At 46.6% G+C, this 14,833-nt stretch overlaps 2 protein-coding genes across 4 annotated transcripts; one reads left to right on the plus strand and one right to left on the minus strand.

Moving 5' to 3' along the window:
- FBXO45 (F-box protein 45) lies at nt 1-5,353 on the minus strand. The gene is made up of 3 exons (XM_040567268.1): nt 5,050-5,353; nt 4,541-4,897; nt 1-2,574 (listed from the first exon to the last, which is right to left on the minus strand). The coding sequence occupies exons 1-3, from the start codon at nt 5,341-5,343 to the stop codon at nt 2,389-2,391; spliced, it is 837 nt and encodes a 278-aa protein (XP_040423202.1). The 5' UTR covers nt 5,344-5,353; the 3' UTR covers nt 1-2,388.
- WDR53 (WD repeat domain 53) lies at nt 5,089-10,016 on the plus strand. 3 transcript variants are annotated; one of them, XM_040567267.1, is made up of 2 exons: nt 5,089-5,217; nt 8,716-10,016. In XM_040567267.1, exon 2 carries the CDS (start codon nt 8,719-8,721, stop codon nt 9,298-9,300), a length of 582 nt encoding a protein of 193 aa, XP_040423201.1. In that variant the 5' UTR covers nt 5,089-5,217; nt 8,716-8,718; the 3' UTR covers nt 9,301-10,016. The 3 variants fall into 3 exon arrangements, with proteins under 3 accessions (XP_040423201.1, XP_040423198.1, XP_040423200.1); XM_040567264.1 differs by lacking the exon at nt 5,089-5,217 and adding an exon at nt 5,619-6,176; XM_040567266.1 differs by lacking the exon at nt 5,089-5,217 and adding an exon at nt 6,157-6,292.
- The last annotated feature ends 4,817 nt before the right edge of the window (nt 10,017-14,833 follow it).

Genomic DNA, 14,833 nt, shown 5'->3' on the forward strand with positions numbered 1-14,833 from the left:
TGAATTATAGCAGAGTTTATTTTAATATTTTGTACAGCCAGCATTGGTCTCCAGGAATAAGTTATAGTCTTACATAAGTGAGTCCCCCCAAACCCACCCTCAAGGAATGTTCAACTTTCACCATTTCTAATTTAGAGGGAAATTATTTATAGGGCAAGACGCAGTCTGAAGAATGGAAATCAATCTTAATTTGTGAATGAAACTCCTCTGAAGCTCTCAGGGTTTACTTACATCTAATTGGATTCGTGAGCCAGCGCAGCAGTCACATTTTTCAAGACTGCGCCAACACGTTCACACCTCAGTGAAGATGTTACTTTCAGAAACGGGACAGGGTTTTGTTTCCTTTTTCCTACCTCATACCACATGGTTCTGCTATTTAGACATGTTCCCTACAGTCCAGTACAATCAAAGTTTGTAACTGACTTTTCCAACAGGTACTCACTTCGTGCCAGTCTCACTCCGTTTATTCAGTCGCTCTCAGTACCATTTAAGCATCATTTCTCACTGCGTATTTTGTTTCTTTAACACAGCCAAGAGGAACTGACCTCAACATCGCCTTTAAGCAATAAACAACACATAAAACAAATAAATACTTTTAAATCCTTTTAAATGGTAATAACGTGTATACTCTGTTCCAGTGCAGAACCTGGTTATCTACTGTGTAAAAAGCACTCCAAGGAGAGCTCTGCAGCAGCAGGCTGGGCACCTCAGTCACCTGCTCGTGCCACTTTCCTCACGTCACTTGAGTACTGGGGGGTAAACGAGCACAGCCTAAGAAAAATTCCCCCCGGCTCAGAGAATTGTCAGTGTCCGAGGTCAAGCAATTCACATTCTGCAATGCAAATAAAACAAAATGAGGTTGTATAAAGACTTCCTCCACCCTCTCTGAACAGCACACCACCAATAACTCCAAAACAGTCCAATTCGCTCTGTGAAGCTTTGGGAAACACCAGTGAACGAGAAGTGAGAGCCGAGAGAGAACCAGAGGGCGCACAGGCTTCAGTCCCTGTTTTAAAAGGAGCCCTTCTGCAGCTCTCTACAGACCTTTCCACCTCAGTTTCCCCAGAAAGCAGCTCCTTCCCATACCCCTAAGCTGCACAGCCTCTTCAGCTTGCACGTGCCAGAGCAGCGGCACACCAGGCAGTTTTTTAAGAGGATTTTAGAAGAACAGTGCAAAGTAAAAAGCACAAACATTGAACCCAATCCAGAATCCCCATCAAACGGAGGCGAGAATTCTGACAGTCCTGACTGAAAACTGGCAAGTGAATACTTGGGTACCGAGGGATTTTATAATTAAAGGCGAAGTCGTAAAGCCTTGAAAAGCCATTTAAATTGAAACTAAGATCGACTAAGAAGCTGAACGTTGCCTCCTCATTCTTTTGAAACATTTCACTACAGTGATTAGAAAGCGTAAGAACGCTTTTAAAAGCTTGTATTTTTTGACCTCGAAAGGAAGACAAGCTCAGCACTGTGTTGCAGCTTCCTTTCTTAAAGGTGGACCATGAATTCTGGCAAAAGAAAACTTCCAGGGCACACTTTTTGCATTTCCTACAGAGAACAAAACTATCGTTAAAGCTACAGAAGCTGTCAGCTACACAGAAAATGAGCCAATGTAGCACCGTACTCCACAAGAGCATCCCAAAATGCTTTACAATACAACAGAAGTACATTTACATGAATGTTATACACCTGTCCAAGGTTTTTCTGATGCCATGTAGTGGTTTGGTTTTTTTTCCCCTTTAAGAAATTATATTCCAGTTAGAATAAAGCAAACCCTTTCTTTTGTTTTAACTGTTCTTTTCAACATGGTCTATATATACAATTCTTAAAATACACTTAAAAATAGCTGCACACATTTTATATCATTATACTGGAGAAGGGCAGTCCAGACAGACCATGCTTCTCAGTATGTTAAAAACTGTAAATAAAACCCAACCAGACTTGCTCTCCTCTGGTACCCATGTCGGCCCAAAGGAGGGAAGGAAAGGAACAAGCAGTTTTAAAATGGGAGTCTTTCACAAAACACGCTACTTACAAATCTCAGGTTAATTTCCTCAAGCAGTTTTATATCAAATCCTTCGTTAAATATTTGAGGTCACACACTGCCATCTTAGCAATGAAATCTGTTGCAACATGCATGTGTCAGCTTCCCACTCAACCAACTGCAACCCTGAGGATTTTTCTGGCCTGGTAGAAAGAGGAAATGTAACACAATTCCTGAAGTATGGCTGGTCCTCCGTTTCAAAATTCTGTACGGTTTCCTTGATGGTTCTTGGACACACACCCACACTTTTTTTTTTTTTTTTTAATACACGTTTCCCTCTAACCAACATGCAGATTTCTCCTCCCAGTCATCCACATCTTGACGTCCCAACGAAACAATCCATGTCATCCATCCAAAGGTTTTCCCAGGTAGACCAAAGTCACTTCTGTGTTACCATACACAGCAGACACTGCCGGATACAGGCAAACTTTTGGCAGTCCTCTGAACGCAACTCCCAAGAACTCATAGCCCCTCTCAAATGCTAACGTTTTGTCTTCCATGTCCAGGATAACTCGAATCCTTTCACCTATCTGGAAACAGAGATAGGAGAGGAGGGAGAAAAAAAAAAAAAAGAAAAAAACAGTCAACATACTCAAACGGAGACACAAAAATAAAGCAAAACTCAGACGTATTACAGCAGATCAGATTAAAGCAAGGCTCTCCTTTTTCTCATTACCACGTTATTTTTACGACAGGAATTTCTCAATTTCTCTCGTATGTGTTAAGACCCCAAATACCTCTTCTGCGTGTCTCCAGCGGGCAGATTGTATCTCAACACCTACACGATGATCAACATAATCCTTCACACCTGAACCTTGCAACAGCACCCTGAGCAAGTATACGGTGCAGTTTCTGCTTCAAAATACCGCAGAAATCTGGGAATTTTTGAATGGCCTCCGCCCAAAGTTACCTGTATTCTGTATCTGGTTGTTGTTACCACTGACCTGTAAGGTCCGCAAAGAGCAATTTTAAAGTCAACGAACTTGATTTAAAAAGGTAACCGCCACACACAAAGCATACTCAAACATACTCCTGATCGCGCAAGTACTGTCACAGGCATTCCCTGACCAAGGCAGAAAGAAGTTTCAGTGCAAAGTCTGGGCAAAGTAAGCATGAAAAACCTCAAATAGATATACAGAGGCAAGCCAAATCAACACCGAATGCAAGAAGAGACTTGGAGCAGGGTGTACACAATGCTCCCTGTATTTATCTAGTACTTACTATTTTCAACTATAAACAGAAGTCGCAGGCACCAGCAGCAAACACAGCATGATATAGCACAAACTTCTTATCCCTGCCAGCCAACCGCAATGCTGGGGATTGCTTCCAGCCAAGACATTTTTTAATTCGAACTGACGCTAACGAATTTCTATTACCTTTAAGTATGTTTTCCACGAGCAGATCACTGTCCATTTCTTACCAAGCATAAAATACTTTAAAGGATCACCAGTTTGAGCTCTCAACGATTTTTAAGAAAGCAGCGACTGCAAGCACCATTCACCCTTGAGTCCCCACGAGAGTTTTCTTAGCTTTAAAACCCTTCCTCACCCCGTTGCTGCAGAAAGGCCTAGTCAGGGACAGCAGGAAGTGACTGCAAATGGGCAAGCGGTGCAAGGGCTGAGCCAATTCACACGTCAGGAGACGTGAAATCTAAATGTCTTTAATTATATTATTTTCAGTTATTAATTGCAAAAATGGCAGATATAGCTTCTAGACAGAATTAACTGTTTGGCAGTGAACTTTTATGTGAAATTTATAAATATAAAGTAACAGTTAATGCAGAGATCTTCACACACAACTGACACGCAAGGCGTTATTCGTACCAACCCATGACGTTACCAGATGGGGATTTTACTGCACACAGCTTAAGTTGCAGTGTGAGGAAATCCAGCAGTCAAAATGTGGCTGTGCAAGCAGCCAGAGGAACAAAGGTAAACACTTCTAGAGAGACAAAAAGGTAGCACTTACTCTTTAATAACCTGAAATTATCTGGACTTCATAGCCCAGCTGAAGGACGTCAGCTACGGGAAGACCGCCAGAGAGCAAGCAAACAGCACTCAGTGCCCCTGCGGGGTTTTGCAGGAAGGCTCTTACCTGAGCGCTAGCCTCAGCTCACAAAAGGGTGAAACACCTACTGCATGCGGCCACCTTACCGCGGGGCAAAGCCTTACTCCAGAGAGCTGAAACAGCCTTGTCAGCTTTTGCTTTAAAAAGCGACGTGGTGTTAAAGCACCACCCACGATACACGGGCCTCGCCTGATATTTGAGACAGAAGCAGGGAGATGACAGAGGACCAGGCAGGCTGAACAGGTGTAACATAAGGAAGGGGTAACTAAGGAGAAGAAGCCTCGCAAGGCAAAATTGCCTACCTTCTGCAGGGATGGCAAAGAGATGCTCAGATGGGCACGCAGGCCCAATTCAGCAAGCAGCTGCAAGGCGCTAGGGAAGCCGGCCCCGCAGGCCAGCTGCCAGCAGCCCGTGCCAAGCCCCGCTCACCTGGTATTTCGGCGCGTTGTTGCACTGAGGGAAGCTGCCGTTGACTTCCCCGTTGTGCAGCAAGTTATTGTCCACCAGGTTCCAGCCCCAGCTCTGGTCGTCGCTCCCCAGCAGGGCCACGTAGCCCTGGCACTGCATGGCCGCCCGCTTCGTGGCGATGCCGATGACGGCCACGGTGCCCAGCGGGCCCTCCCACCACACCTCCCAGGCGTGGCGGCCCTCGCTGAAGCCGATCTTGGTCCTGGCCCCGTCCGTGCTCTGGGCGATGGGGTTGCGGTGCAGCGTGAAGCCGTTCTTCTTGATGTAGACGTTCCTGGAGCAGTCGTTGGTGCTGAAGGCGTGGTGGAAGGCACGAACCTAGGGCGGGGGGGGGGGGGGGGGGGGGGGAAGGGGGGTAAAGATGAGGTAAAACCCCCGCTGCTTTCCGCCCGCCCCGCCTCGCTTCTCCACGGGCTCGGCCCGAGCGGCTGCCGGGGCGCCCGTCAGGCCGCGGCGGGGCCCGCGCTCACCTTGCCCTTGTAGGTGGGCACGTTGCAGAGGATGTCGGTGCGCAGCGCCTCCTCCGCCAGGCAGCGGGCGGCCAGGCTGCGCCACACCTCGCTGTTCTCGTCGCCGTGCAGGACGCGGTGCCACAGCTTGCACACCAGCGCGCAGCTCCGCAGCTCCCGCAGCTCCAGGTAGGAGAAGACCAGCTCCAGCACTCGCCCCGGCAGCCGCCACCCGGCTCCCCCGCCCGCCGCCGCCGCCGCTACCGACGACGACGACGACGACGACGACGACGCTCCCCCGGGACCCGCCGCCATCACCCCCCCCCCCCCCCGGCCGCGCACCGACTCGGCCGCCCCTCAGGCGGCGGGGCGCGGGCAGGGGGCTCGGAGCGGCTCGGGGCGGCTCGGGGCCGCTCGGCCTCCCTCAGGCGGCGGCGGCAGCGGGCCCGTCCCCAGCGCTCCGCCCGCCCGCCCCGCGCCGCCCGCCCAAGGCCTCAGGGCGAGGGGGCGCGCGCGGCCGGCGCCGCCATCACAGCCGCGGGCCGCCCGCCCCGGCCCGCCCCGGCCCGCCCGCCGCGCATGCGGAGGGAGGGGACGGAGCCTCCCTGAGGAGGCCGGGAGCCGGCAGCCGGGCTCGGTGCAGCTCCGCCGCCGTCCCCCCCAGCCCCGCCATGGCGGCCCGCTGGGCGGGCGGGCACTCCGGCGCCGTGCTGTGCCTCGGCGCGAGCCGCGAAGGGCTGGTGGCCTCGGGAGCCGAGCGGGGCGAGCTGGCGCTGTGGGGCGGCGGGGGAGTCCCGGCGGGGCGGCTCCAGCTGCCCCCGGCAGACGACGTGACGGCGGTGGCCTTCTCCCCGCGCTGCCCCAGCCGCCTGTACGCCTCCCACGGGGCCGCCGTGGTCGTGCTGGACGCGCGGGCCCTCGCCGAGCCCGTGGAGCGCTTCCAAGTCAACGAGGAGGAGATCAACTGCCTGGCGGTGAACGAGGCCGACGGCTTCTTGGCCGCGGCGGACGATTCCGGGGCAATAAAGGTGGTGGATCTGGAAAGCAAGAAAGCCTGCCGGTCCCTGAGGCACTCAAACATCTGCTCCTCCGTTGCCTTTCGCCCTCAGAGGCCGCAGAGCCTCGTCTCGTGCGGACTGGACATGCAGGTGATTTGCGTGCCATGGGCAGAGGTTAGAGAGGCGAAGCGGTAACCACGTGTAGCGAGGCGCCGGCACGCCTTCACCGAGAGCCCCTGGAAAACCCTCTAACTTTTCCGAAGCAGGTTTGGCAGGGGCGGTAACAGCGCGGGGCTTTCTGCGCCGTAACCTGGCAGGTGCTCTCCCAACCCTCCCCGTGAGCGGCTGCAGCGTGGAAGCGGGTGGCTTGCGGGGAACTGGGAGATGGCGCAAAGCAGGCTGCGGCCACGGCGGCTTTCTGTGTGGTGGAGCAGAAGCAGGAGTTGTCCCTGGTGACCAGCTGTGGCTGCAGACAAAATGGGGATAGTTAGGAAAACAAAATGCCTGAAGCAGACAGGGTGCTAGCAAGAATGCTTTAATGCAGAGAGAGAAATATCCGTCCATTGTAAGGATGAGGTGTTTTTATAAATTTATCCCTTTTTGCAGTAACCTCTTGGAAGCATTGAATGTTCTTTGCCTTTCCACTTGATGAGGCAGAGAAGCGTAAAACTTTGTCCTTTGCAGAAGCATCCTTAGAACAAACCATGCTAAGGAATTAGCAGAGTCTTGAATTACATTGCCAAAGCTGACCATGCACAATAGATGGTTTTCGGTAGCTTCTTTCCAGTGATTGAGATCTGATCGCCTTCCTGTTTCAGCCTGAGATTAAAACTCCCCTCTACAAAGGTTTCCATGGTTCTAGTAGCATTTGGGGGAAATTTCCTTTGACAGCATCATGCATCACATGTTCTTAAAACCTTTTTTTTTTCATTTTTAAAACCACTGTTTGTAAAGAAAAAAAAGTTGGTTGATAGAAGTCTGATTTTTTGACTGTCAGATTAAAAAAAAAAAACTCAAAATTTGTTTGGCATTGACTAAAAGATTTTAAATGAAGTATTTGAGAAACTTCTTTTCAGGGGTACTGAAGTATCAGTCTGAGAGTAGGAAGTGCACTCAGCACCTTAAACTGATTGCTTAATTTCATATGGCTAAAATACAGAATCACAAGCCTATGGCTGGAACCTTTTATCATAATTTTAACCATTTACATACTGTTTTTGTGAGAGCAAACTGGTTATTTGTTGTGACTCTTTGTATGTTTTAGTGCAGCTCAGCAAATGAGTTGTTAGGTGAAAGTATCCCCAAAATAGTAGACATTTGTTAGTGTTCTTCTACAGTGAAAAGTGTATTTTTCTGCTTCAGGGCTGGCTGTAAGATCTGTCACTTCACAAAGAGAAGCTGAGTTGCAGGATTCTGAAGTGCTGAGTTGCAGCATGTGTTTGGACAAGTCACCAGCTCTATGAGTACGGAAACATTTTCTGGGTTCATGTGTCAAACTCAGCAGCTGATGAGAACTGAAAATTAGGTCACTGGCGTTTTTTTCAGAAGTGCCACAGAAATGGGGAAAAGGCCACGAGGACAGAAAATACTTAGTTTGCATAAAACTTGCCACTACTTGTTAAACGCATAAAGCTGCTGCAGCGCTGTCTGTGATGAGAATGGGAGTGTTTGGCTGAAGTAGTAAGACCCAGCCCCTCTGACTTACTCTGCTCTGCACAGTCATCACGGACGAGTTTTCCCTTTCATTGGTAGCCAAGTAGTTTTAATGCAGCAGCAGCAGGGACTGCTGAAACAGAAAAGTGAAAAGCAGTATGTTTTGGATTCCAGATAAGCAAACAGCATACCAGTACTGAACTAGACAGACTTGGGCTTTGATATCTGCTGGCCTTGCAAGTAATCATCATCAATTCATACTATAGAAGTAACAAGAGTATAATTTTTAACAGATGCCATTTAAATCTACAATACTTGAATTGCTGTGAGGCAGAAGCATCTGAAGGAATGGTTTTTGCTTCATAAGCAGCTTGGAGGCAGGGTGGTATTTCAAAAGCAAGTTTAAAAGCACCACCTACCTCTACCTTATCAGGAAATGCGTGCTCTTCCTTAATAAGGTAACGGGACAAACCAGATCTACTGATTTGATATAAAAAGTACAGAGAGATCTGTTTAAAATGGACGGTCTGAACTACTGTTTACCTTTTGCTATTCCATTTCTCAAACACAGGAGAGTGAGAAAGTGATTGTTTTAGAATAATTATGCAGCAGGGACAGAACTAAAATTCAGAATCATAAAGCTCTCTTTTCATTCACTGCTCGTGTCCTGCCTTTTAAATAATTAAGATGTGCAGTATATCATGATTACTACTGCCGAGATGAATGGAAAAGCTTTTAGAACAGCTTTTTCATCCATCTCGTGCTCTGAAGGCCTGAGTCATTGACTCTGCTGGGAAGGGCACTGTGATGGCTTGCAGAGTGTGCCGTGGAGATTTGTCTTATTTGGCAGGTGAAGATCAACCACTTCTCACAAGAGATCTTGGGTCTCTTGCACTCATACACAGTCCTTGCTCTGCCAGAGCAAGAATTAGTGGTTTCTTTTGCTATTAGTAAAATGATCTGATTCTACCTAAGAATCTGATGCTACATCTTGTGTCCTTCGAAGTAAAACGGATTTTTTTTTCCCCCCCCCAAGGTTATGCTGTGGAACCTGCAGAAAGCTCGCCCCCTGTGGACCACAAACTTGCAGGAGTGTGAAACAGAAGACAATCCACAGTCAGCTGGCCAGCTCTTTAACCCTCCACTTGCACATTCCCTGTCTGTCGCATCATGTGGCAACATCTTTGGCTGCGGAGCTCAAGATGGTAAAGTTAGAATATTCAGAGTCACTGGTGTCAAGTTCGAACGTGAGCTGGAGTTTAAAGGTCACAGCTTAGGAGTATCACAGGTCCTCTTTATGCCAGAAACATACTGGTTGTTGACTGGAGGAAACGATGGGAAAGTCTTGCTCTGGGATGTCAGCGGTGATGTGGGAAAGCAGCAGAAAAGCCCAGCAAAGTCCCTCCAGAGAAGGAAGGCCCAAGCACCTGCTTCCACCAGAAAAGATGGAAAGCTCAACAAAGCAGCTTCAAATGACCATGCTAGAATTTTACCAAAGCTAACCATTGAGCATGGAGAGAAAGTGAACTGGCTCACGTGCACAGAGATCAAAGGCTCCAGGAGAGTATTAGTTGCTGATCAGAGTAGTTCTATATCTGTTTATCCGTTGCCAGAATCGTAGCCACTGAAACGTTGACAAATTTGCAGCGAAGAATCATTCCTCAGCATTTGAAATATGAGTCCAGTTAAACCCATCGACGGTGAATTGAACAGTGACACCTGCTGCACCCTCAGCAACGGCAGGGAGTTTGCTGTGTTCTCACATAAGCACTCGTGATGTAATTGGCCTGGTGCTCTATTTTCAGCAGCTTGTGGTGTTCGCTGCAGCTGCTCTTTAAAGGTTGGCGATTTGTGTCCTGAGCTTAAGTGAAACTGATTTCAATAGATTTAAGGATAATATTAGTGCACGACTGACCTGACATAATTAAGGTTGGAGGAATAAATTCACGCTAGCAGGGAAATCCACAATGCTAAATGAGGATGCTGAGCAGTAACAGAGTTGCAACTGGCTGAGCTCCTTGCATTTGCAACTATTTCGGTGCTTTACTTTAATTTCCCTGTTAAACTGTGTCACAGTTAGCTTGAATTGGGTCTAGTAGAAATATGTTTTTCATTATTTTGCATATAAGACTAGAGAAGCATCAACTAACTAACGAGTAATCAAAGTACTTAGACAGTCATTGTCAATTGGATTTTTTCACAGTGCAGTAAACAAAGGAGCAGGAGAAAATGGTAACATCTGTTTAATGGGTCAGCTGTTGTAGGCATTTAGTTGTGTGTATCCCAAAGAGAAAAATAACTGTTACCTTTGTCTTAATAAATGCTTTCTCTCACTGCTCCCATGTGTTTATACTCTCTTGTTAAGCACAGGTGCTGTGAAAATTGTCAAGAAGTGTATTTTATAGCCCATCAAGGGGTAAACCCAGAGGGCCAAATGCACTGTTCTTCACACCCAAATACTTCCACTGCCTTCCCAAAGCTGTTAGAGACACTACAAGCAGAGCTTGGTAATTACGGCTTGTTAGAAACATCTCTTAGTTTGCAAGTTGAAGGTGGGGAGAGTGCAGCTACATGGGAATGCTGCAGCTCTTGGTGTGTGTAATTCATGCTAGATTTCCCATGAACAGAAAATAATTAAAAGAGGGAAAAAAGAAAAAAAAAAAACTTTTTTTCCTCATGCTCTCTCCTGAACTTTTCACAGGCAAAGACTGAATACCTTCCACTGGCTGCAGTCCTGCTTAACTGATGTGGGTTTTTTCCGCTGTCTTGTTTCATTGGCTGTTGTGCTACCAGAAGCATGTTATTTGCCTTCTTTTTTATGGGGAAAAAAAATGCAATTTTTTTTTTTGCATTGCTAGCTCGTGAAAATCAGTTGCCAGTAGTGTTAGGCTGTCCATCCTTTATGGATGAGATTCCAGTGATGTGGGTTTTGCTACTCTTCATCCTCAGAAGCAGCTCCCAGCAGCCAAATAAAAAATCATTCTCAACCAAGTTCAGTTTTACCATCAAAACAAAAAATCACAACCCAACAGCAATCTGCTTGTACAGCCTTTCACAGCATGAGACTTTGGCCCAAGACGGGAGCTGCTGGGCAGTATAGCTAAATACAGCCTAAACAGCAAACAAGCAGGCTAGTGTAGCTTCCCCATTCTCATCGTCACCTTTAAATTCATTTTATGTCTGAAGACAAACAAGATCAGTGGGTCAGGGGAAGAGGTCCAGATGCGTAATTTGGTACGTAACGTGTTCGGGAGCATGTGTCCATGCATCTGTGAGCTATATTTGGATATACAGTCTATAAAAAGCCCCAGTGCAAACAACCTCCAGCAGGAGTCAGAGCTCCTGTCCATGTTGCCTGCGTCAGGAGAGGTTCAAGCCCGCTCCAGCTTTATTTCTTCTCTTGTTCTCCAGGAAGATGGCTAAAGACAGCATATCCCTGCGCGTGCTGAGCAAGACATTGAACAGGTCATCAAAGGGTTGCGCAAGTACTATGGAAGGGGGCAAGGGGCAGGGGGAGAGAAGACTATGGCTGTGGTGGTCTGTTAGCAAGGCGAACCTTTACTTCCTCTGGAAATTGTCACGGGTAGTAGATAGGATGCAAATATGTATATTGGGTGTATGGTAAGGGGGTAGTGCAATCTTCTGGTTTGCCTTTATTTGTTGGAGAGGGAAGGGGGACAGAGCCACAGGCTGCAGCATTTCACAAGCGCCATCCTGGCCAGCTCCAAGCTGTTGGTGCCGGCTGTTTGCTGCAGGATTCTGTGCGAGCGCTCGTTCAGCGAAGGCTGGCACTGCGAGAAGTGTTGCCCAGGGGCCTGTCGGTAACGGGAAGTTGTGGTTTGCACTCCGCTGTGGTCCAGCTGTAAATGGGAGGGCTGGGATGAGCTGAATTTGGGAAAATGTTTCGGCATCTAGAGGATTCAAAGATAGGAAGTAGGTGGTTGTAGTTAACAGGAGGCAAGAACAGACCCTTCTTGTATGTTCTGAGAAAGAAAATCACTGTAACTAAGGAACTGGGACATAGGTGACGCTGAGTCACCTTCCATTTCCAAAGCCTGTACTCCAAGAGGCTTGCAAAAAAGCTTGATCGACAGGTTCATTGGCTTCATGTAAAGCAATCCTGGCACATGCTGCCCCTGCTGGCACCCGTCCCCACGTTCCACTGCAGTGCGGCAGCACATTACTACTAGATGGTGGCTGAGCAGCCAGGCGGGCAGCAACAGTGGGGTCGAATGCAAGCGACTGACACTGCTCTCCGGGAAGAAGGAAAGAGTTGAAAAAGGGTCTGAAACTCTCCACAGCTAGGAGACAGGCAAGCTGGTGTCCCCGTTCAGTGCATTGTCACGTACATATTTCCTTGTACTGTCTTTCCTGTCTGTGCTGTGCAAATGGGATCAAGCAAGAAATTTCTGCCAACTTAGGTGTCGCACATACCACTCTGGTTTACATGTAGTAAGAATTATTACTGTCCTTTGAGAGTATCACTGCTGATGAAATGTAGTACTTCTGCTTATGAAATTAATGTTTCAGATACTGATACTTGCTTTTATATTCAAATTATGAAAATACTCCAGTCAAAGATCAGCTCGCCGCTGTAACAGCAGTACTGGGTCCAGTGCAGAGATGGCCAGAACCAGCACAGGGCAGCCCCCACCTCTTCTCACAGATGCCACCCCCGCGTCCCCCCCGGCCCAAACCCTTCCACCTACATGCAAAGCTTATAGACTAACACTGGCTGACAGACCTGGTAAAAAACTGCTCCCCTGCTCAAGATACTTACATTATTTACCAACAGTTTTTATGAGGCTGATTCACACAGCAGTAACTGAAAAAAAAAAAAAAATACAAGCCTAGTCTAGAGACCTCACCAGAAAGAAACAAACATGGGAACAACTCCTGAAAGACAAAGTGAAAATAGTTGGGTGGGAAACTGAAGGAAGATGAGTGCTGCGAGTTGGTATCATGAAATGAGTGTTGAGGAAGAGCTGTGAAGTGTGGGGCTCTGTGTTGGCCTGGAAAATAAAAAGCTATGCAGCAGCTCTAAAGTAAGGAAAGATGTCATTCTCTGGAAGCGCCTGAGCAGTGGAAATAAGCGTAAGCATAGAACCACACTTCCAGGAAAGTGGGAGTATGAGAGTTTTTACTGCAAATCTTCTAGTTCTATATGCTAACAGAAGAAAAACTTGAAAACCTTTCTGGTAGAGAATTGAGATGTGGTTTGTTCCTACAGTAGACAGACATTAGAGGTTACCAACTCGATGGTAACTTCACGTGAAATGAAAAAGTGGTTAGCGGTTATTATTAAAAGGAAAGCGGGAGGTTTAATCAATTCTTCCTCAAGTTTCATTCAGACCCTTGATCAAAAGACAGAAGCACTGATTCTATTAGAATCTACAAAAAAAAAAAGTAGAAGGTTAGTTACAGAGATCAGTCTCACTATTTTGTAACCAAACAGACATTTTTAGAACTAAAATTAGCACATGCTGAAATGTTTACTACAGATGTTTACAAGTACACAACAGTAGTTCACAGACAGGCAATAAATCCCACACCCCATATCAAAATAGTGCCAGAAAAACAAAAGAGGTCAGATGTTAAAGCACCAACCTAAAGGCTGCTGAAAAACTACTACAGCACTGAAGGTATTGTTAATGCTTGGATCTTTGATAGCTTCTACTATTATTTGTATAGAAGAATGCTTGCAAGAATGAAAACTTATTTACCCTGATAAAGTGGCATTTACGGAGCAATTCACAGGTAAATGGCTCCCCCAGGAAGCTCTCATCATCCCCCAGGAGAACCTTGGAGAAAAGACTCTGCTTCCTGACAACTACTCTCTGAAAGCATGCTATCCTTGTGTTATTCCTACAGCTCATCCTACCAGAGCTTCTGTGCACACTGCATTATCCTCTTACACCGCTGTTTATTTGCATAGCTCAAGATACGAAGTGGGTCTTGAACTTACCCACAGCAGCTACGGGCCAACGTCACCCCATCTCAGACACTTGCTCTACAGTGCCTGTGTAGACAGACTCCATCCCTTTAAGATACACTACCTCTTCACAGTCGTAGGAACTTGCTGCTTTTCTACATCACACAAGTTCAGTTTTCCAATGTGAGTTCTATTTTCGTCCTAAAATTCATTTGGCAAGCATGCACACAAAAATACTTTGAACACGTAAACCCCCTCCCCAAGTTAATCAAGTAATGATACACAACAGCATGTACGATAATTTGTTGACATCCAACACCCAATATGAACAACAGCCGAAAATCTCTAATGTGACACGAGAAAGGAGACTGAGAAATAAAATACCCGTTGAAGCAAGAGAAGCCCTACAAATGTAGGGTCAGGATGAAAGCAACTTTTACAAGACCCTAAAGGAACTCTTAGCCTCAGGAAACAACGGAAAACCATTAGAGATGGACCCTTACAAGCTGCCAGACAGACAATGAATTAAGGCCAGGGATACTTAGGAAAATATTCTACTGCTGCTGCCTTTTTATTTTCCTCCGTCATTCAGGACAACTGCAGATGCTACCCAAAACAGGAAAAGGGAAGTCAGGTAGATGGAGGAGCTGTTGCTGGTAAAGCAACAGCTTAACGCTCATGCAAGTGACTATGTTCTTGGCCCGTTTCTTAAGAAAGGACATATATAAATATATATATATTTATATATATAAATATATATGTATTTTTTTAATTAAGGAAAACCATAGCAGATACAAAATTATGAAAAAAGTGAAGAAATATCAACTACAAAACACAGCAGTTTTCTGATTGCTGTTTCTCTAAGGTCTCTTTGTCACGCAGTTGTTCTGCAGAAGAACAGACATATAAAAGGGAAAACCAGAGGAGGAAAAGCTAACAGAGAACAGTAACATAATGTGGGTGGCTTGGTTTATTATTGGTGTCATTTTTAATCTGGGGAAGAATGAGAAGTTCTGTTCAATGTCAATTGAAAAGGCTTCAGAAGATCATTGCAGTACAAGTAAAAGTACAAATCACCTCACAATATATTAGAGGGAAAAAAAAAAAAACCAACCTTGCACCACTAATGTTAATGCAAACGGTTGACACCTGCAACTCAAATACACACATCTAAATACAGATCTTTCCTGTGGCTGTATCTGTGTTTACAAGTTATAAGACT

Source organism: Cygnus olor, chromosome 9 (assembly GCF_009769625.2).
Source record: "Cygnus olor isolate bCygOlo1 chromosome 9, bCygOlo1.pri.v2, whole genome shotgun sequence".
NCBI classification, from domain to species: Eukaryota; Metazoa; Chordata; class Aves; order Anseriformes; family Anatidae; genus Cygnus; species Cygnus olor.

Bases quoted from the DNA above. Each gene is read 5' to 3' on its own strand.
- FBXO45 (XM_040567268.1), bottom strand. From the start codon at position 5,343: ATGGCGGCGGGTCCCGGGGGAGCGTCGTCGTCGTCGTCGTCGTCGTCG. The intron at 4,898-5,049 runs GTGAGCGCGGGC...CCCCCGCCCTAG, and splicing joins TGCCCACCTACAAGGGCAAG to GTTCGTGCCTTCCACCACGC. The intron at 2,575-4,540 runs GTGAGCGGGGCT...CTCTGTTTCCAG, and splicing joins ACAACGCGCCGAAATACCAG to ATAGGTGAAAGGATTCGAGT.
- WDR53 (XM_040567264.1), top strand. From the start codon at position 5,700: ATGGCGGCCCGCTGGGCGGGCGGGCACTCCGGCGCCGTGCTGTGCCTC. The intron at 6,177-8,715 runs GTGATTTGCGTG...CCCCCCCCCAAG, and splicing joins CGTGCGGACTGGACATGCAG to GTTATGCTGTGGAACCTGCA.